Source organism: Eptesicus fuscus, chromosome 10 (genome assembly GCF_027574615.1).
Source record: "Eptesicus fuscus isolate TK198812 chromosome 10, DD_ASM_mEF_20220401, whole genome shotgun sequence".
NCBI lineage: Eukaryota > Metazoa > Chordata > Mammalia > Chiroptera > Vespertilionidae > Eptesicus > Eptesicus fuscus.
This window is the reverse complement of record NC_072482.1, coordinates 38,296,300-38,320,083: the sequence shown is the minus strand read 5'-3', so window position 1 is coordinate 38,320,083 and position 23,784 is coordinate 38,296,300. Positions and strand designations below refer to the sequence as shown.

The following is a 23,784-nucleotide window of genomic DNA, read 5'->3' as shown; positions in this document are numbered from 1 at the left end:
AACAATTTTGGAGAAAAATGAGGTCATTTAATACCCTTAGATGAAAAAGTAAGATTTCTGAAATGCTTTGCATGTATTGAATTGTGAAACACTCAATGTATTAAAATTTTTTATTTTATTTAGTTGACATTCAACTTTGCGTTATACTTCACCCCCTACTCCAGTATGGAATGTAATACGTTAGACTTTTCATGATTGATTTAGCATAAACTACAAAAAAAATTTATTTTCATGCTATTTAATTACTCGGGCTAGAGTTGACTTATTTGAATCATTGTACTAATTTTTAAAAAATGGAGTTACAGTAAATATGACTAATTCAACAAAAGGAAACAGCATGTTTTTGTATTAGCTACAAATTAATTAATTGTTACCAAGTACAGATACGATTTTCTAAAATAGCCTTTGAAAGTAAAATTAATACTAATGGAAACAAATTCAATTTAAGCATCTGACAGCCAGCTTTTCTTCTTCCTTAGTCTTTTACTAGCCAGATACTGGGAAAACAAATGTTTAAAACATAGCCCTACTCTTGAGGCATTCATAGTCTTATGTAGACAGATAAATTAAAAATGGAACTGCCTTTTGACCCAGTGATTCCACTTCTAGAAATATATCTGAAGAAATCCAAAACACTAATTCGAAAGAATATGTGCATCCCTATGTTCACTGCAATGTTATTTACAATAGCCAAGATCTGGAAGCAGCCCAAGTGCCCATCAGCAGATGAGTGGATAATAAAGCTATGGTACATTTACATGGTGGAATACTACTTGGCCATAGAAAAGAAGTAACTCTTACCTTTTGTGATAGCATGGATGGACTTGGAGAGCATTATGCTGAGATAAGCCGGTCAGAGACAAATAACTGTATGATCTCACTGACATGCTGAATCTAATGAACAAAATAATTTAACAAAATAGAAACAGAAACATAGATACATAGAACAGACTGACAGCTGTCAACGGGGAAGAGGGTGGGGGAGTGGACAGGGCTGGGTGAAAAAGATGAAGGGATTAAGCAAAAAAAATAAATAAATAAAACACAGACACAGACAACTGTAAGGTGATAGCTAGAGGGAGGTGGTGGAAGAGGGCAAAGGTATGCTAAATGGGGACAGAAAGAGAGTTTACTTTGGGTGATGGGCACATGATGCAGAGTGCAGATGATGTTTTGTTGAGTTGTAGACTTGAAACCTATATGGTTTTGTTAACCAATATCACCCCAATAAATTCCATAAAAATAATTGGGATATATTAATGTGATCAGTGTAACACTAAGGTATGTATGAAAATGTTGAAACTAATTACCTGAATTTGATTTGCCAAAAATTGTTTATAGAAGGGAAGGAGCAGAGGATAAGTGATAGAACCTCTATATTAACACACTTACACACATGGTACTTGGAGGATTTTTTAAAAATTCAGGGATCGTAAACTTTTTTCATGATCATTTAGATTAGCACTTTCTCCTGCCATCTGGGATTTTCATCTCTTAGTGTGTAAACTAATTTTAGTTTTTGGTTCACTTTTCTCTCTTATTAATTGTACTGAGTATATGAAACACTGATAAATCTTCAACCCTGTGTAGCAAGTAGTATGTTTTGCTTAGTCTTTTTGTGTGTTTTTTATTTTTCCACTGTTATAATAGAACCAATTTACATCTGAAGTCCAAAGCCAGCATTTGTTCATTTTGATGTGGGATCATCCACAAGCAACATGACTATCTGGGAGTAACTGTTGGTTGGGAAGTTGAAGCCAGAGCTCCAGAAGAATGCTGAAACAGAACTATCCTCTGATAACCAGGCAATAAAGGGGTATTATTCTTTTAATAAAAATAGTACAAATAATCCCCCTTGGAAATTATTACCTCATCCTGAGAGCAGTGTTTGACTTGGATTAGCCACTGTTAATTCTAGTCTTTTAAAAAAAAAATTTTTTTTTATTGTTTAAAGTATTACAAATAGCAGTACATATGTCTCCTTTTTTCCCCCCATTGACCTTCCCCCGGCCTCCCCTAACCCCTGGCACATGCCCTCACCCGCCCACCCCCCTCACCCCCCCGCCAATTCTAGTCTTTTAACATAACTGAACATGTTAAAGTAATTTAGGCCACATTAGATTATGAATAGAAGCTATTTGCATAAAAAACTGATATTTGTTATTTTATTAATTTTATTTTTATTGATTTTTAGAGAGAGATAAAGGGAGACAGAAACATTGCTGTAAGAACACCCACCGATAGGTTGCCTCCTGTATGTGCTCTGACTGGGGATCAAACCCACAATCTAGGTATGCCCTGACTGGGAATTGAACCCACAACCTTTTGGTGCATTGGACAATGCTCCAACCAATTGAGTCATCCAGCCAGGGCTATTTTTGTTATTTTAATTAAACTACAATTGACTGTTGAAGAATGTGGGGGTTAGGGATACCGACCACCTCCCACCACACAGTGAAAATCCACATATAACTTCTGACTCCCCAAAAACTTTGTTGTCTCTTAGCATCCACTGAGGATTGGTTCCAGGATTTCTGAGGATGCTCAAGCCCCCTATAAAGAATGGCATAGCCCTCCACATTTGTGGATTCCAAACTGCTCAACGAAACAGTACAGGTATTTATTGAAAAAAATCCACATATAAGTGGATCTGCATGATTCAAACGTGTTGTTCAGGATTCAACTATAATACATATAGTTTTTTTCTGGAATTAGTAATAAAGCATTTTCCTTCCATATAATTTTATAATATAGGCATCATATATTAAATCCCACTTTTGACCTCATAATTCACATTTTTATTTCTTTAACCCTTTGCACTCGCTTGCTTTTTTCTCAATTCCTTTATTCTACTTGGGATTTAATTTTTTAAATACCCCAGATTTTACAAAGTGTGGCAGTAGAATAAAAAACTGGAGTTTCTTTTCATACAAACTTATTTATTTGGATTTTTTTATATTTCAAATTATTGATACATTCAAAGAGTAATTTTAATCTCTATAATTTTTCATGGTGTGATATTTTTTGAAACATTCACCCATATGAAGACCTGGTTTACATTCACATGTTTCTCTCTTCTTCCTCCTTTGATTTTTCTGTTAGAACAAACAACACAATCTTTGTGTTTTTTGTTAGGGTGAGGTGTGATTATATGGAGCTTTCCATCTAAACGTTGCTCTAAGTTAGTGGATAATAATCTACCCCTGGAAGTTAGTGTACCATCTCGGAATTCTCCAACAAGATCATGTACTAGTTTCCTAATAAATTTCACATGCGTTATCGGTTTTTCATTTTTTCTTTTTTAGCATCAGTTGAGACGGCATTTACATTTTACTTGTCCTTTCATGCTAATGAAAACAAGAAAAGATACTGGAAAAATAGACAAAAACCCCCCTCCCCCCGCGGTGAAACTACGTGTCCAGTGTGGCTCGACATACAAGCTGCTACTGATGCTAACCGTGTCGAGTCACACTCGACATCCGAGTGCAAAAGGTTAAGCCAGTCAGAAGTATTCCTTACTATCAAATTCTCATCAAGCCTGACAGAATTGGGATAACCTTGACCTACACTCCTGGGAGGACTAACAGTTATGGGATATGAAGTACAGCATCTTAAATTTTACAGGTCTTATTTATTTTTACAGGTCTTATTTATTTACAATGAACTCAAATTACCTGTCAAATAAGAATACTGATAAAAGTAAGGCATATTGCTACTACAAAAAAAAAAAAATTTAGCATGTAACTAAATAGAATCCTAAATTTTATCAGTAATATTTAGAAACCTTATTTAAATAGTATTTCCTTTTATAAAGGAGCTTAGAATGTAGTGGTTTCGTTTCAGATATCCTAATTAGAATTTTTTTTTAAAGAAAGCAAAATTAGAATTTATTGCTTTCTGGAAAGATTATTTTTAAAAATATGTTTTTATTGATTTCAGAGAAGGGGAGATAGAAACATCAATGATAGAGAATCATTGATCGGCTGCCTACTGCATGCCCCTTACTGAGGGTCAAGCCCACAACCCGGGCATGTGCCCTGACTGGGAATCGAACCCTGACCTGGTTCATAGGTCGATGCTCAAACACACAGGCTGGATTGGAAAGATTTTTTAAAATGAGGTTCAGAAGAAAGGAATTTTGTTAGGATTTAGTTCAGGATAGGTTTATTCTAGTAGGCTTTGTGGCACAGGTCCACTAAGTAATTCACTGTGAGATTCCAGTATATGCCATGTGTCAGAAATTAAATTGCCATCAACTGTCCACAAAATATGATACACCCTTTGTACACAGGGTATCATACTTAAACCAGTCCAGTCTGAAGAATTTATTTTCTTAGCTGCTCTATAGAATTGTATGACTGTCCATTTTACAGAATTATTTTTTGAAGCAACATCTTTAAAAATTTCTGTAAATTCTAAAATGTGTTTGATAACTTAAAATCAAATTTGTTTTCTTTCATGCTAAGTTGGAACATACAAATATGACAGAACCAAGAATATAATGAAGCCATGGCTAAGAAAAATCTAGCCATATGGTTAAGTTTTTGTGTGTAAAGTTTTTTTTCCCTTTATGTACAGCTCCAATTGCACTTTTCTAACCAACTAGATAAATAAAAACTAAGATATAATTTAACATTTTTTTGAAATAAAAATTCATTATATCTTAAACTGTTTTTCTTATAACCTTATTTTTAATCTGGCTAAAAATTCGTCTTAACGTTAGACTTAGAAAAGTCAACTTAAAAAAATATATGTGTTTTTTATTCATTTCAGAGAGAGGAAGGGAGAGGGAGAGATAGAAACATCAATGATGAATCATCGATCGACTGCCTCCTTCACACCTGCTATGGGGATCTAGCTGGCAACCCAGGCATGTGCCGTGACCTCCTGGTTCATGGGTTGATGCTCAACCAGAGCTACAACAGCCAGGCAGAAAAGCCAACTTTTGACAATAATCAGAGAATGCAGTTGATAATGGCTACCATGTACTGAGTGGCTGCATTATTTTCATGGTTTTACATTTTATCAGCTTCACCAGCTTTATCTTATAGCAGTAAGTATTGTTAGTTTCATTTCATTAGTGAGGAAAGAGAAGCTTAAAGAGATTCAAGTGCCTTGCAAAGTTTGCGAAACTGGTAAATTTGCTCAGCAAATACTCGAGAACTTACTCCGGGTTGTCCCTGACACTATGTTAGGTCTGAGAATGCAGCCGTGAACAAGAAAGACTGGATCTCCATTCTAAGAGAGCTTACACTCTAGGAGTAAAGTCAGGATTTGACCATAGTGATGTCAGATTCTAAAACTTTTCATCTTAGCTTCCATACTCTTCCTGCTAAGGACATTACAGAAGAGATGGATAAAACTTCCAGTGTAACTTAAGAAAGGTGGGGATGGAAACTATATACTGGAATATGTCGGTGTAGGGAAGAAATATTGGCATATAAGTATCAAGATCTATCAAAAGAAAAACCTTGGGACCTGAGCTGAATGGTGGGGAATGGAAAGTCTATGTAAATAATGTGTGATTCAATAGCAATGCCATGTACATGGTTACATCTCAAATAGCCTAAGTATTATCTTAGGGTATAACCCTGCACTGTTCAACATGGTGACCATTAGCCACTAATGGCTTCAGAGTACTTGAAATGTGGCTAGTAAAACCAAGGAATTGAATTTTAAATTTTTTAAAATTTTAATTTGAAAACAGATAGTTGATCCAGTTGCTAGATCTTTTAAGCATATTTGGAACAACTTGGGTATGTGAATGTATTGTTTCAACTAAACTTTAGGAAACTTAAAAATAGATCATAAATTTCTGGTGAAAATTTAGCATCTGAATTGAAATGTGCTATAAGATACACATTGAATTTTGAAGACTTAGTATAAAAATAAATATAAAATACCTGTTAATTATTTTTAATATATTAATTACATAACAAAATTATAATATTTTGGATATACTTTGTTAAATAAAATATTAAAATTAGTTCCAACTGTTTAAAAAAATTTTTTTAATGTGTCTACTAGGGAATTTTAAATTACTTATGTGACTTGTATTATATTTGTATTGGAGAGTGCTGGTATAATCAAAGAAGCTCTGATGAAGAGAGTCTGGTCCATATATTACCTTTTATTTCTAGTATCAAAATATTTTCATAATATACTTCCTTATCCTTTTATCAAAAGTTATGTTTTGCTTTTCATTCTTTCTGTGCTAATGATCATACTAATAACTGTGTCAATATTTCTTCTTATAGAAATATAAAAGTTAATTACACATATACTAATATAAATTCAGTATATACAAGTGTGCACATATTTATTTCCAAAGAGTATTTCCCACAGTAAGATTTTCAAAATAGAAAGTAAACATAAGTATTCTGTGGAACTATATTAAGGATTCACAGATTTGGGGGAGAAACACTTTATGTACTATTATATATATATATTCAGGCAAAAGTAAACATTATAAAAAGTATAAAAATAGACAAAAAGATACAAACACAATATATTTTGGTTGGAATTTCAGAGATGTTTTTTTTTCTTCTCTTTTCCCTTTACTTCAAAAGTTAAAAATACTTTTGAAGCAGCATGTATTGTTGCATTTTTGATTTTTTGTTGTACAGTTAATGAACTTGAGAGTTTGGATGACTGGTGATCATCTATTTGGCCTTCCCATTCTTTCGTTTCTTCTTCTTTGATTAATAAAGGTTTTCCTAGAGCTTGGCCAACAAGGTTACAGACTTCTTGAGCTTTGCGCCATGCATTCTCAACAGCAACAAGACAGGCTTGCTGTCTTAGGAATGAAATGCAGAGATTATTAATATGACATTCAATGAACTGTAACACTGAAGAGTTTTGTTTAATTAATTGATAATTTAAAGATGTGCTGAACTTACCGAAGATTTTCAACAGAACCTGGAGTGTGATAGAACTGGGGTTGACTGATAACAACAGAGCTATCTAGTTTTTCAACAAGAAAGTTACAAATATTTTGCATTTTTCCAAATTCAGTAAATGTAATGCAGACCTGCAAATGAAATGACACTTGAAATTATTTTCATGCCTGATACATTATTTCAAAATTTTCTCTAAATTAGAGTTTAAAAAGTAAAGCCATATTACACTGAGGTCATTTTATAGTATGTAACAGATATAAAAAGCCTAGCTGATACTTATAACGAAATTATTTTGTTATTAAATTTATTTTTGCTTATGAATTTTATCTAATATTAACTTGAATATTTAAAAATACGTTTTAAACCAGTCAGGGACTTTCTTATGAAAGAGAATTGGAGGCTTTTCTCCTTTAACTTTATTATTTGGCTGAATTCTAACTCTGATAAATTTTTCATGACTCCTTAGTCAAATCTATGCCATTAGCTTCCTGATTAGCAGTAATTACATCATAGTTCACTTCACTGCTGTCAGTCAGGTATGTTTCTTCTTCTAGTAGTTATTTTCAGATTTATATGTGGAAACATCTATTTTATTAGGTCCTCTTTCTTTAAATATGTGGGAGAATCCTTATATTCAGCAAGACTTAAAACTGTAGTCTTAAAAACTTTTTTAAGGAAGCAGACTAAATCTTTCTTTTAAGGAAAGTTTACACAAGCTTAATATGTAAAACAAAAAAGTACAGGTACTGGAGAGTAGGCAGGAGTAGCAGAGAGAGAGGGGGTGACCTGACCTTCCGAGTTATCTTATACAATGCAGAACAGTTGCCTTTAATCATAAATGCTATCCAGTGAAGACTATGTTCTGTCTGATTTAAATTCTTAGTAAATAAGGTATTTTATAATCATTTTGTCAACTTCTACTATTTTAAAAAGCTTACTGGGATTTTGATTGGGATTATAATGAATCTACATATATTTGATTAAGGAAGAACTGATATCTTAATGATATTGAGACTTCCAAATTACTAACAAGGTCTGTTTCTCCATTAATTAGGTCTTTTTTAATTTCTTGTAGCAATGATTTGTAATTTACAGTTATAGCTCTTTCACGTTTTAAAAATCAGACTCATCCCTAGGTATTTTATATTTTTGCTGCTTATCAATTCTAATAGCTCTTTTGTAGGTTCCATCAGATTTTCTACATAGATGGTCATGTTATCCATGAATAAAGACAATTTCACTTCTCACTTTCCATTCTGGATGCCTTTTATTTCTTTTTCTTGCCTGACTGCATTAGCTAGAAAATTTCAAGTACAATGTTGAATAGAAGTCATGAAAGTAGATATGTTTTTCTTGTTCCTGATTTAGGCACAAGTATTTAGTGTTTTTTCACCATTAAATATGATGTTAGCTGTAGATTTTTTTTTTTTTATCAGTTTGAAGAAGTTCCCTACCATTCTAGCTTGCTGAGAATTTTTATTAGGAATAGAGATATTGGATTTTTGTTAAATGCATTTTCTGCATCTATTGAGATGATCATATGGTGTTTCTTTTTTATTTTATTAATGTAGTAAGTTAGATTGGCCTGTACTAGCTGTATTAAAGTAGAAAACAGATTGAGATTATCATATAAATGCTTCATATCTCTGGTCAAGAAGAATCCCCATTAGTTTAGCATTTCAGTAATGAAGAAACTAAATTTCAAAATAGGGGAGATTTCAAGTGCTTTTAATAAATTCATCTTCAAATCTCGGCTATTGAAATGTTCTGCATATAAGACTTCTGAATTATAATTGCTAACCTAAATTACCATAAAGTACAGGCCAAAATCCTCCCTAAAAATATGTGTAGTTCTAATTTCCAAAGAAAGGCAGGCAGATAAAACTGAACAAACTAAGTCTAGTGGGCTAGACACCTTTCAATCCCAGGCAAGATTCTAGAACAGAATATTTTAAAATTTAGTTTATAAGAAATAAGAAAAGGGGAAAAAAGATTTCTATTAAGGAAAGAAAATAGGGTCTTTGGTTCATTTTGATCCTTGCTATAGGCCTCAGCACTTTGCATATTTTCTTTTCTTTTTGGTACTGCCATAACCTATTTTTGTCTTCCCCCTCAAGTCTCCCTGGCTTCCTTGTTCCTGTCTCTGAAGAAGTGCATACAGGGCTTCCTCCAGGTAGGCCTTTGGGAATCCTATACAATAAAAGGCTAATATGCAAATTGACCGAATATGGAATGACCAGTTGCTATGACGCACAATGACCATCAGGGGGCAGACGCTCAATGCAGGAGCTGCCCCCTGGTGGTCAGTGCACTCCCACAGGACATGTCACTGTCAGTCAGACATCCCCTGAGGGCTCCCAGACTGTGAGAGGGCACAGGCCGGGCCGAGGAACCCTCCCCTGCCCCAAGTGAACGAATCTCGTGCACTGGGCCTCTAGTAACAAAATAAAGACACAAGAATTTAAGACTGAAATCTTGCAAGGTCCTTAGAATCATACATTCAGACTCTAATTACTGAGTTTCTTGCTGAGACACTAAGTAGAAAACTCATCTGACTTCTAACTTTGCTTTTACTCCTGAGAGTGAAATTCACCAACTCTATACTGTTCTCTTAATCTCTACCTTCTGAATCACTGCCAAATTATTTCTTCCAAAGGCCAATATATTGAACATGTAAATTTGAAATCATTAAGAACAAATGAAGATGTACTAAATTTGACTTCCTAGTTGGTAAATTACCAGAGAAATACCATAGCCATAGGGGGTTTTCATTTTACCTATATATTCATACAAGCCTTAGGATATCCTGACATACAGTCTTCATGGCAACATTGTTGCTTACAGTCATAGTTGATTAATGCTACTCAGTATTTTAATTAATTACATAGATGGAACACTGATGATCAAATCAGCACTTGAAATAAAGCTGGTAGTACTAAAAATAAACACACTTGATAAAATTGAGATTTAAAAACGATCCCAATAGGCTGGAAATATAGATCAAATCTAGTGGATAAAATCATCCAGAGATAAATGTAAAATCCTATAATTCATTTTAAAACAGGAATAACAAAGTGTAAGATAAGGAGAAACATGATTTAAAAGCAGCATGTGAGAAAGACACTTTTTTTTAGCTGTAATGGTTAACTAAAGAAAGAGTGTCTCATACAAGAAATGGCCAAAGAAACTGGGGATCTTATCGGTAGAGAAGAAAAAAGTAGCATCAATATGATACTGAACTGCAAGTGTGTACTTCAAGGAAGAAGAATTAGCTTTGTTTTGTTCTTGGAGAGGTATACTACTAATAAAAGATGAGTACTAATGAGTCAATTCTGGTTTAATGTCAGAAAATGTTGTATTTACTAGATGTCTGAAAATGGAATGGGCCTTTTATATTCATGCTTATCTATGTATAAAGTATTCCACAACAAAAATTAAGAGTTAAAAAAAATTAGATGAGATAACGTATGGGAAACACCTGACAATGGCAAACATGCAATGAAAAGGAGGGAAAACTGCCTGGGTGGTTATACTGCTTTTTCTATTCAAAAGACATTTACTCAGCCTTTTATATCCCAGGCTTTTAAAATCCCTTCTAACACAGAGATTATGCTATATCTCCATTCTTTTCCACGAAAAGTGGAGAAGAGTGGAGATATATGAACTACAAAGCCCATGTTTTTAATCCAAATCCCCTCCTCACACATAACCACCATTCATCCACCTTTAAAGAAGTCACTTAAATAATTTCTAACTTCCCATCTTCTTATCTTTATAACTAGAGGCCCGGTGCACAGATTCGTGCACCGGTGGGGTCCCTTGGCCTGGCCTGTGCCCTCTCATAATCCAGGACCCCTTGGGGGATGTTGGACTGCTGGTTTTGGCCTGATCCCCGCAGGCCAGGCCAAGGGACTGCACTGGTGCACAAATTCGTGCACTGGGCCTCTAGTATGCATATAATATCTTTGGTTAATCTCTTCCCGCCTCCCCTGCTCTCTCCTTCCCTCTGAGATTCATCAGTCTGTTCCATGTTTCCATGCCTGTGCATTGAACGTCTGCCCCCTGGTGGTCAGTGCGTGTCATAGCTACCAGTCGAATGGTCGCTTAGGCTTTTATATCTATCTATATAAAAGGCTAATATGCAAAGTGTCCCCTTAGGAGTTCGACTGGGAGACCAAGAGTTTGATCGCTTGCTATGACGTGCGCTGACCACCAGGGGGTGGCACGGAACTAAGGAAGGCCCTGGCCAGCAGCTGGCAGCCGGCAGTTGGGGAAGGAAGGCCCCGGCCAGCAGCCAGAAGGCCCTGATCGGCCTTGATTGCCGGTCAGACCTAGGGACCTTACCTGTGCATGAATTTCATGCACTGGGCCTCTAGTATATAGATAAGCAGCAGCAGCATGGTAGGTGGAAGGATAGGTAAAGAATCTTTAGAGTGCCTTTCAGGATGAAAGTTTCAGATATTACATGAAAAGTAATGTTCTACCATCTAATCTTAATGATATATTTAACTGTCCATGAGAATCTTGGTATGTGTAAGACATTAGGTATTACTTTTCACAACATCCACATCCATAAAGCCACACTATTGTTTTTTACTTTGTGAGCCCACCATCCTGATGATGCTGACTTAAGGGCAAGCATGTATTGAATTGTGTGATATGAGTTCTGTGTACCAGGGGGCCCTTTACAAAATATTATCAGATTCTCTTTTAAGAAATTTGAGTACAAGACATTAAAAAGGTAAGTACAGCAGAAGGAAGAGGAGCAGAGTTTAGCCAAGTTCTCATTTAGCCATGCCTTATAATAAAATAAGTAGCTCTAATGTACTTTCTGTACATTAAATAATTTACTTTCTGATAATAAAATATTATCTGCCTGAAGGTATGATAATTGATTTCTTGAGTATTTGCCACCTCTAAAGACAAAGATTCTCTGACTAGATAAATAAGATTCCACTCTAACCCCATTCTTGTTTCTTGTGGCAAGGCAGCAAGCATGGACCACGCACATACCCCAGGATGTTCCTAATCAGAAACAGACAGCAGTCCTGTAACCTAATCACAACTGTAACATACTCTGTGTGTTACATAAAATTCTGATCATAAAATCTTTAGAGATCAGTAAAAAATATACACAGTTGTAGGAAGTGAATGTTATCATGGAGTATACAAAAATATTTTGTTCTTTTTAATATTTTGTTCTTACCACAACACAATAAAACTGCATTGTGAAACAAAAGAATGTTAAAAAAGTGTTTCAATCCTTTGTATGACTTTATTAATTTGCTTTTTATCTAAAAAGAAATTTCTCTCTTGTAGCGTTTCCTGCTCATTATGTAATGATAATTATTACTAAAATTTTATTCTGGTGGTAATTAACTGCTACTTCCCCCTTGCTATTTTTATTCCATTTCAAAACAACTTCTCTTAAGTATATCTCATTACATTTATTTAAAAAGCTCACAGATATGTAACACCAAAAATGATTTAGAGAAAAATAACCTTTTATCAATACCATGAGAAACATTTTTCCAGTACATTTCAGTTCAAGAACAAAAATAAATGCAAATTATTCACACAGAGTCATGCTGTTTTCAATTATTTGTAAGTTCATACCTCTGCTTCCATGTGATAAGCATTTTCCACTCTTCTAAAATCCTTTGTCACAGTTACATTTTCTGCCTGAAACAGAAAGTACAAGGATATGATTACTAAATGTCTGGCAACGAAATGGAATTATTCTAAATGAACGTTAAGAGTTTTTTAAATATTTAATTTCAGCCCGGCCAGTGTGGTTCAGTGGTTGGGCGTTGACTTATGAACCAGGAGGCCACAGTTCAATTCTCGTTCAGGGCACATGCCTGGGCTGCAGGCTTGTTCCCCAGGGTGGGGCATGCGGGAGGCAGCCAATCAATGATTCTCTCTCATCATTGATGTCTCTATCCCTCCCTCCCTCTCCCTTCCTCTCTGAAATCAGTAAAAAACTATTTAAAAAAAATATATTTAATTTACAAATAATTTAATACAAATGTACTGAATATAGTATGCAACTTTGGGCAAGTTACTCAACTTTTTTGAGCCTTAGTTTCTGCATTTATAAAATTAGGTTAATACCAAGTATATATTACACATTTGTTTTGAGGATTTAATGACATGATATATATATAGTGCTTGACACAGAGAAGGTACTAAGCAAATGGAGATGCCTTGCTATTTTAATATAAAATATGCTATGCTATTTTAATATAAAAGCTTTCTAAAATATTGGACCCAGAACAGTTTTTGAAAATATTAATGCTTTATAAATCTCTGCATAAATTACAGGTATACAATTTTGATAAAAATGTTAAATTTTTTATTTACTTTTCAAAATGGTTTTTAAAATTTAGTAAAATGAACTCTTTACTTTCATCTTTGGGGACAGGCAGACCTTATGTTTTACAAAATTTTTGTATCCTTCAAAATGTATGCTAAATAAATATAAAGATTATTATGCTCAATAATGATTTAATTGTATGTTCTTTTTAAATTTTATTGATTGATTTTAGAGAGAAAGAAACATTATTTGTTGTTCCACTTATTTATGAATTTATTGGTTGATTCGTGTGCCTGACCAGGGATCAAACTAGAAACCTTGGTGTATGGGGATGACACTCTAGCTACTTGGCTGGGACCTAATTATACGTTCTTTTGTAGGGGACCTACCTGCATCTGAATTTTAAGATATAAGATATAAACTAAGTTTAAGCAGTTTATATTATCCAGAAAAATTAGAAAAAGCTTTAACCCCAAAATTTGAACTAAAGTTCCAATTATAGCTTAATGCCTGTCACTCTCATGAAAATATTTATGCATTTTTATGATAAAGATAACTGCTGACTGTAGGAAATTTAGAATACAGATAAATTTAAAATGAAACTGTACTATATTTCTTGTGATCAGCTTTATTCACTGATTAACATGAAACTTTTCTGTCATTTAATATTCTTTTATAACACAAACATATCTTCTACCAAGACATTAAAGAAGCAATATACTCTAGTGGTTAAGAGCATGCGGTCAGAGTTCTTGGCTGGAGTCTAAACTCTGCCACTTCCCATCTGTGTGACCTTGGACAAGCTACTGCCAATAATTACTGTGATCCTGGGAGTTCTCATCTCTAAAGCAGCAACTAAACTACCAGTCTCATATGATGCGAGTATCACATAAGATAACATTTGTAAAAGGTCTAGCAATAGTAAAAAGTTTTTTATCATCAAAAATACCCAAACTCCTCAGTGTTGCACACAAGGCCTTCCTTCATGTTCTGTGTACAGCTTTCTTCTTCAGTCTTATTGCTTGATTCCCCTCCATTTTCCCTAAGTGCTCCTGTGCCCTAGCCATAGGGAACTGTGCATAGTGTTCTGAACACATATACTTGCTGCACTCTAGTGTGAAACTGGAATGCTTTCCTGCCAGCCACTGTTTAAGATTTGACACGTGTCATTTCCATTATGAAAGCTTTCTGGAATTCCTCAAGTAAAATGAACATTGCTTTCTTTTCTTACACTACTATATTGTATTACGTACATACTTTCATCACAACACCTACTATGTATAGTCTATTCCTATCGTCAGACTCCTTCAGAACCTAAATTTTACTCATTCTCCATTTCTGGTGCGTAGCAACATGCTTAAGGCATCCATTACATGTTTATTGAAAAAAATACAGTTATGAAGAGGCAGATATTGGAGCTTACAGCCTGTGAGAGGAACATACAAACCAGAAAACAAAAGAATTACACATTACACTAAGTGCTGTTTTAAACTGAACAGTGATAGGGAATGCCTAGTAATGTTTGATGATTGAATGAGTAAATACTGCCTAGAACTTTAAAATATTTTCCAAGAAAACCCTAAAAAATGAGGCTTATGCCTTCAGACATGAAGCTATGTGATTATAAAACTATATGTGGTCTGTAATATAGTTGAAGTCATTGTTTATGCTTCTCTCATTTTTTCTTTTATTCATTCAGAAACCATTTTCTGAGAATGCACCATGTGATATATATGAAGCACAACCCATGAATGCAAAGCAAACAAGAGGCAAAATGATCTCTTCTCTACTGAGGTTTAGAATATGGAAGAGAGACAAGTAAAACAACACATCTAATACAGAATGATAAGTTTTATTACAAGTGGGGAGTGGAGTGTGGCATGACAGGGACTACTGTTATGTTAGGAAAATAATGCCAAGGAGGTGAACTTGGGCTAGTTCTTTGAAGAAAAAAAAAAGGGAGTCAGCTAGTAGTCAACCAGGAGAGAAGGATGACAGGAAATGATAGAGTTGGGCTCTATCTATAAAGCAAAGGAGTTCGGAATATGGGGAGCCCTTTAAACAGGGGAGTGATGTTTACAAACCCAAGAGTCCAAAGTTTAAAATAAATAAAGGCTTTGTGAAGACCCATTATAATTCATCCTGCAAAGTAATATAAATGATTTTTTTGCATTACCTATTGAACAAATTACCTACATGACTGCTTTTCTCCATTAGCAGAGATTATTGGAAGATTACTGACCTTTGTATGTCTTGCCCTGAACACTGAATCTTAATGTAATCTTAACTGTAACCTGGACATAGTAATTTATTTTGTTTTACATATTAGGAGTTACAGTCATGTGGGAGTAGTATACATTTTATGTAAGTAACAAGAATTAGTAATATTCAAACAGGACTACAGCACTGGCAGCAGTTTTTCTGGGAAAATATTTCTCTACATAGTAAAAACATTAAATTCACTTTATTCACATTATTTTAATTAGCATTTGAATTCTCCTAAACTGAAAAATCATTTAGACATTCTTTTACAACTTATTTAAAAAATAACTCTATGTTTGTAAATGCAGTACAAGTATATTTTCTCCTTAAAGACTTGATTTTTTGGATGTGTCATTTCTAACAATAAACTGGAAGCACTTTCATAAACTCAAGTGTTACTCTGGGTCAATCGCAACTATGGCCTTTCGGGTCCTATTCCGTAAAACGAAAGAATTGAGAGAGTTGACCCATTCTATGGTTTCTGATTTTTTTTCATTCTAATTATCCGCAGCCTGGCATTGTCGGAAGCAAGTTGTGTTTTGGTTTCAGGAATTACAGGAGTTCAAATATCGCCCTGGCTGACGTTCAGAACATTACTTATTACTTAACCTCTTTAAATCTTGAAAATGAAGATATTAAAACCTGCCTAATGAGGCTGTTGTATGGATTAAACAAGGCTGCTTCATTTTTTTTTATTCTGTTCTTAAAAGTAGGCTTATGGTTAGATTTATCTAGTGATTTCACAGACATTGGGTAGGTAGGGGTATTTTATATAGGCGGCATCTACAATATAACAGCTTAATTTTTTTAAAACTTAAAACTAAAAAATTTGGAGGAAACTTTTGGGTCTTCAAGGACCCCCTTTCTCCACCCCCATTGCTGTTTGCCAAAAAATAATGAAGGACCATTCCATGCGAAGCTTTCCATGGCTGGGAGGAAGCAGGTCATGCTTTTCACTTGCCAATTCCATGGTGCAGCATCAAAACAAACAAAACAAAACAAAACAAAAAAACAACAACGATTAGTGTACAGCACACTACTTAGGCAAGCATTTACATCCAATGTTTTAACAGTTCATCATTTCAAGGGTAAAAACCAAATTATGGCAGCAAATATCGCCATATAAAAAACGCTACTCAATTTGCATTCTCTTATTTTAGAAGTCACCGCAGCCAGTCATTACTTTCCTCAAGAAGGTCGGGCTAAGGATTCCCTCTGCCAGGTCCAGGCCCCGGTCACACCGCGGCGACAAAGATGCCCCTGGTGCTCAAGCCCCACCACACCTCCACCCACCCCGCTCCCGGCGCCGTCGGGACCAGAACCTCTGCCATGTTGGTGGCGACCGGGCTTCAGACGCCTCCTCCCGCGCAGAGCTCTCACCTGCAGACCCTGCTGCTGGAGGCTCTGCGTGATGTAGTCCAGGCGGCGGCACACGCTCTTCTTGGCCTCCGCGGCCGCCTCCTTGGTGCTGCTCACCCGCACCGCGACCTGCGCCCGGTCGGGACTCGCAGACACCTCCGCGGCGCCGCTCACGTGCACCTCGCGGGCCGAGGGTTGGACCTGTGCCGAGGAGAGCGGCTGGCGGAGGATGGGCAGCGTCTCTCCGCCCGACACCAGATTGTTCTCCCGGCTCCGGTCGGCCCAGGGAACCAGTTCCACGAACATCCGAGACTGAGAAGCTTGTGGCAACGACATAGTGATGGCGGCGGGGTTACCATAGCAACTCAGGGCGGACGGCGGCCGAAGCGGCCAAAGCGCACCGGGGCTTCCTAGTGCGCGGCGCAGAGGCTGCCGGGAAGGGCTGGGACGCCCGGGAGCTTCCAGAGAGCGGGAGCGGCGCTCCGTGGAGAGTTTCGCCACATGTTCTTCACGCGGTGTTGGCGGAACGGCTCGTCATAGTGTTGAACAGCTTCACCCCAGGGCCCTCAAAAGTCGTAGTCAGCTTCCTCCGCGGCCTTCCTCTCGGGGAAGTGCGCCTCTCCGCGCCCGCCGCCCTCGCCCGCCTCTCGCCGGCGAACCTCGGAGGGAGTTCCCGAGCGGCCAGCGGGTTTCCCCGTGGCGAGTCTGGAATGGTCTTCGGCCGCCCGCGTCTTCTCTGACTTCGCCGTTCCGCCGGGCACCCCTTCTTAGCCTCGGTGCGCGAGAGGGGTCTGTGGGCCTGGACTGCTTTGCCGCTTTGGTTTGGGGAGTGCGAGTCCCCGAATTAATTTTCATGGTCTCAAAAAGCCACGCTGATAATACGATTCACATTTGCAACGTGGTGGTCAAGTGCTTGCAAATGGGAAGCCGAGAGAAGAAAACGGGTAGCTGATAGTAAGAGTAGCTGAAGCTTTGGCAGGATTTTCGAGTCGCTCGAACTTTCTCGAAAGTCCCTGGAATCGGACTGGAGCGATTTAGGCGGTATGAAAGTACGTTCCACATGGACATTGCTGGCCTGTTCGACTTAGATTTTATTTATTCCCTTTTCTTGAGAGAACAACACAACTCTCAACTCACTGATCACCATTAGGTAGGTTTTCTCCTTCCCACTAAGTATGTAAAAACATCTAGTCCTCCTGTGCCAGGAGAAAAAAAAATTTTTTTTAATAACTAATTTTTTTTTAAAGGATAACAGTTCTCACAAAAGGAGCCTGAAAAAGCCTACTGCCAATCTTCAAGTAGTTTCTTCTGTACTATTTTTCTTTCCTAGTAAGATAATGCAACTAAGTCAGATGGTACTCTCTTCCCCTTTATTGGATTATCATTTGGTTAATTTTGTCTATATTTATTTTGATGTTTATCATTACTTAAAAACAATTATATGATAGTATTCTAATTTAAAAACACGAAAAGTTTCCCCCATATTTTTAATAACCTGAGAGAAAATAATGTTTCTCAAACTTGATGGGAAATTAATTTCTCCTAATGATAAATATAGAAAAACTAGCGTTCCGTTGCAGGAAAAATCCTGCAATAGGATTTCCTGCTGCACTCTACCCCGCCTCCGTTCCTCCCTTGTCGCCCTCCCGCCTTCTCCTCCAGCCCGCCTGCGTTTCCCTTCGCCCCCTGGCCCCGCCTCTGCTCCACCCTTGTCGCCTTCTCCTCCAGCCCGCCTGCATTTCCCTTCTCCCCGGCCCTGACTTCGCTCCTCCCTTCTCCTCCTCCCCCCCTCCCCCGGCTTGCTTGCTTCTTCGAAGCTTTACTCCCTTCTGCAGCTCTTGGCTTCTTTCAACACTGTCTTGATATGCAAATTAGCCACCATCTTTGTTGGGGGTAATTTGCATACTCATCCTGATTGGTTGGTGGGTGTGGCTTGGCTGGTGGGCGTGGCTTAGGTGTAGCGAAGGTGTGGTCAATTTGCATATTTGTCTATTATTAGATTAGATAATCTCCAAAGTGAATTACTGAATTAATGAATGCCATAAGTAAAAAGCAGCAGAAGTTTTAAATGCATATAAGTATTTAGGAAATGATAACAGATTTCAAATAAATGGGAAAATGAATAAGGGATACAGGAATAATTGGTTAGCTATATGAAAAAAGAATTGTTCTATCTTACATCATATAATGAAAATAAAATTCAGAGGAGACAAAAATATTGGAATAAAATATAGGTGAATATAAATATAATTCTGGGAATGGGAAGGATTTTCTTTTTCTTTTTAAATATATCTTATTGATTTTTTACAGAGAGTAAGGGACAGGGATAGAGAGTTAGAAATATTGATGAGCCGAAACTGGTTTGGCTCAGTGGATAGAGCGTCGGCCTGCGGACTGAAAGGTCCCAGGTTCGACTCCGGTCAAGGGCATGTACCTTGGTTGCGGGCACATCCCCAGTAGGGGCTGTGCAAGAGGCAGCTGATCAATGTTTCTCTCTCATCGATGTTTCTAACTCTATATCCTTCTCTAAACCGGTTTCGGCTCATCAATGTTTCTAACTCTCTATCCCTGTCCCTTCCTCTCTGTAAAAAATCAATAAAATATATTTTAAAAAAAAAAAGAAAGAAAGAAACATTGATGAGAGAGAACCATCGATCAGCTGCTCCCTGCACACCTCCTACTGGGATGTGCCCGCAACCAAGGTACATGCCCTTGACCGGAATCGAACCTGGGACCCTTCAGTCCACAGGCTGATGCTCTATCCACTGAGCCAAACCAGTTAGGCTGGGAAGTGTTTTCTAAGCACAGTTTCAAATGAAGCAACTGTAAGGAAAGGCATGAAAATTTTGACTAAAAAAATTTCAGTATACAAAACAAAAAACTGAGGGGGGCCTGGCCTTGACCTATGAACCTGGAGGTCATGGTTGGATTCTGATGAGGGCACATGCCGGGATTGTGGGCTCGATCCTCAGTGTGGGGTGTGCAGCAGGCAGCCAATCAATGATTCTCTCTCATCATTGATGTTTCTATTTCTCTCTCCCTCTCCCTCTTTGAGATCAGTGAAAAAAATATATTTTAAAAAAGATGAGAGGGAAAATAAATTGGGAACAATATTTGTAAATTAAAAATATTTGTAAAATATTTATTTTATACAAAAGGCTGATAGCCTAATGTTTAGAGAGCTCTTACCAGAAGAAAATAAAAGAAAAATGGATAATGAACAGAGGCAAACTGCATCAGCTAGGCAAACTGTAACAAAAGACCACAAACTGGATGGCTTAACAGAAATTTATTTTCTCACCGTTCTGGAGGGTAGAAGTCTGAGATGGGGTGTTGACAGGTTTGGTGTCTTCTAAAGCCTCTCTTCTTGATTTTCAGAAAACTTCACTGTGTCCTCACATGCTCTTTCCAGTGTATACAAGCATTCCTGATGTTTCTTCCTCTTATAAGACCACCAGTTCTATTAGATCAGAGCTCCACCCTAATGACCTCATTTAACTTTAAATTCCTCTTGAAAGGCCCCTATCTCTAAATATAGTCATATTGGGGGTCAGCACTTCAACATATGAATTTGGGAGGGGGGAGCGCAATTCAGTCCATAATACAAACCAATGAAGCAGAAATACTAATTATTATAACAGGGGAAAACTTATCCTCACCAGTAGTTAAAGAATACAGATTTAACTATAATGAAATATCCTTTTTCTGGATTATTATTTTGGTAAACAATAAAGATAGTGGGAGTGGAGATATGAGTAGATGAAAGTAATTTTGAAAGAAGAATGGAATAGTTTGTGGTGATAGAACTATATAGCAGATAAAAGAGAAGGATAACTGAGAGAATGAATGTTCAGTTCACAGTGACCTAGTTTTCTGTCAAAGTCAAGGCTGATCCTTGAGCAACCATTTTTAGTAAGATGACTTTATTTTACACAATTTGGACCCAAAATAGGAATCTGAGTTAAGCTGGGCCAGTTAGAGGTTTTTTTGGTTTTGTTTTTAGAATGGAAATCCATATTTACACCAAATTTTAAAAATTCAGTCTCTCTGATGTCGGATCATGGCATCCATTTATGTCTATAATAATAAAAGTGTACTATGCTAATAAGACCAGATGTCCTAACATACGACCTTCTGGACAAAGCCTAGGCTGCAAGGGAAGCCTGGGTCCCGGGTGCCGGCAGCCAGGGGGAAGAAAGGCCTACTCTTGCACGAATTTCGTGCATTGGGCCTCTAGTATACATATAAAACCTGGAGAGATAGCGTTGCAGTTTGGCTTAGTGGATAGAGTGTTGGCTTGCAGACTGAAAGGTCCCAAGTTCGATTCAGGTCAGTGGCACATGCCTGGGTTGCAGGCTGGATCCTCAGTAGAGGGTGTGCAAGAGGCAGCCAATCAATGATTTTCTCTCGTCATTGATGTTTCTATCTCTCTCCCTCTCCCTTCCTCTCTGAAATAAATAAAAATATATTAAAAACAACAACCTTGGAGATATAGATTGTCAATTTTCCACAAACCATTTATAGTGGAGAAGCAGAAAATGTCAGAAAATTAGAGAGAGAGGAAATCATACATTCAGAAAGAAACGGAGATGAGATACAGGAAGAGTCCAGGTGTAATTCCAATCTTTTTGCGGAATTTCCCTTAGGCCTGCTTTCACTCCTGCCCAGTAGCTCTAAAAAATAGTCCTATCCTTATCATAAAATCTTTCCCTTCCCTTTTTTGCATAACTACCTTGATTCAGTTTTAATTTTATCTTAAAATTAAGAATATTGACTGAAAATAGTGGATGATAGAGGAGGAGAATTCAAAGCTCTCCTGTATAGCTTTCAGCCTTAAGGAATTTATAGAGTTCCCCGTAAAGTGAATCAGTAGGTGCACAGCTCAAAGCTTCAACCTTTGAAAAAATTTTGCTCTCTGTAGTTATTCAAGACACCCTTAGTGATGCTATCATGCAGCTGCTTTCTATTTCCACCTGGAACCTGCTGATCCAGCCAACCTATTTATAAACCTATCCATAAAAGCTCAGGTTTTTTCCTCCTCCTTTAACTGTTCATACAAGAATGTCCATATAACCATTGGTGTGACCTGAGAATGGTGTTCTAGTGCAACCTTGGTAGGTGGCAAGGAAGTTTGGGTTACCTGGTCATGCAGCTTGCTTACGTCCTCTATCTTGTTCATGCTTGGTGTCCCAGATGTACTATTTTCATCTTTTGTTGGATTTGCTCTGTCTACCTGTATGACTTGGAATTTCTGACAGGACCCAAGTTATAACGGATGAATCCAAATATCTCAAAAAATTTAAGGATGGAAATATGTTTTAAATACAATATTTAGACATTTATTAGTGACCTTCAAAGAACTGTTTCACTGAGAACTGAATGACAGGGTTAAGGGATGAGTGCAGGACTAGAACAAGTAGGAAGAACAGTAAAGTATTTGTTACTATTGTCTTAAGTGAGGTTGTTGTTGTTTGAAAAAGTAATTAATTGGATTCAGGATTTCCAGAAATGAAAGAAGATTAGATCATACCTTATCTCACAAACATCCTAGACACTGGAAATAGCTCTCCATCTTGTCTTTTCTCATTATTTCCAGATTTGTTTTTTACTTTCTAATAGGTTACAGATGTTTATCTTCTTAAACCTTAAATGAGGCAGGTAGAACAGGATAGTGGGCATAGTGTGTGTTGTGTCTATCTGGACTTTTGCCAGGCTTATTTGCTTGTTTCCCCAGACCCCCTTACACAGAGTTCCAGAGTCTAATGATTATATCTTCACTAACTATATAAAGTTAAGAATTATCCCAGAAAAAAGTATTCTCAAGTACATCTCTACTCTCTGAGGGAAAATAAATGTAAGATTGCCTCCCCACTATGTCATCTTGTTGTTATGCTGGGCTGACCTATATTTTGCTTCTGAATTGGAAACAACCCGACTGGACACTTCAATATTTCAGATAAGCTTTTGCTTTAAATCATTTTCACTTATTTTCTCCCCAGTCCATTTCACATTACTGGTTTCCTTTGATATTATATGGTTTATTAATCTTAGCTTTCACATGTTCGGCTGCATAATGTAACTACTTACATTTTAATTGTTTAGGCAAAGCACTGGATGTCCCTTTTAATCAGAGGAAAAGTAATATTTTATAAATGAAGCTACTATAGTATAGTAACAATTATGAGTAATTATGTCTTAACTGATTTACATTATTTGTATCTAACAGAATAAGAAATATTTGACAGTTCATTTGTAAATTTGTAAAACTCTCACTTGAGTAAAGATTGTTTTTTCTTGATATTAATTCTCTTTGAAAGCAGTGGACTAGAGATAGCTTTGCCAATAGATATTTTTTTAAAAATATCATTGTAACTCTTAGTTAAATGATCAACCATTAGAGAATTAATAGGGCACAATGAGGTAGATGCTAAATAAATGATTAAAATTATCATAGAAGAAGGATGATAAAAAAAAAACTGTGATAAAGTAAAAGAGAAAATACCGTGGAAAAGAAAACATAGAATTTGGAAGCTAGAAGAAACATAGTCTCATTTTACAGATGAACGCATTATAGCAAACCAGAGAGTTTTTAAAATTATATCCCCCTGGTTATGGGGCAGAGACAATCTAATGCTTTTTCCACTGTGCCGTGCTGCCTCCCAGTGACCAATGACTCTTTGACTACACTCAGGCATATTACTGCTGGCAAACCTCTTTCTCGGAGCAAATAAACAAAACATCCGATCACCTCTAGCCTCCCTTGGCTTCTACAACACTCTATTCTTATTCTACTTCCTTCTCTCTGGTCAGTTTTTACTGCATGTTTCCTTGACTTCTTTCCTCTCAATGACTCAGTCCTCAGCCTGCTGCTTCTCTCTCTAAATTTGTAGCTACCTTCATGGATTCAGTTTTCACCTATATTGACTCAATTTTCTTATTTGTAAAAGG

The 23,784-nt window shown here is 36.8% G+C and overlaps 1 protein-coding gene across 1 annotated transcript; it reads right to left on the bottom strand.

The window, feature by feature from the left end:
- Positions 1–6,491: 6,491 nt before the first annotated feature.
- On the bottom strand, positions 6,492–17,198 carry IRAK1BP1 (interleukin 1 receptor associated kinase 1 binding protein 1). The gene is made up of 4 exons (XM_008142622.3): positions 16,858–17,198; positions 12,516–12,581; positions 6,900–7,030; positions 6,492–6,796 (listed from the first exon to the last, which is right to left on the bottom strand). Exons 1-4 carry the CDS (start codon positions 17,170–17,172, stop codon positions 6,526–6,528), a joined length of 783 nt encoding a protein of 260 aa, XP_008140844.2. The 5' UTR covers positions 17,173–17,198; the 3' UTR covers positions 6,492–6,525.
- Between the last annotated feature and the right edge of the window lie 6,586 nt (positions 17,199–23,784).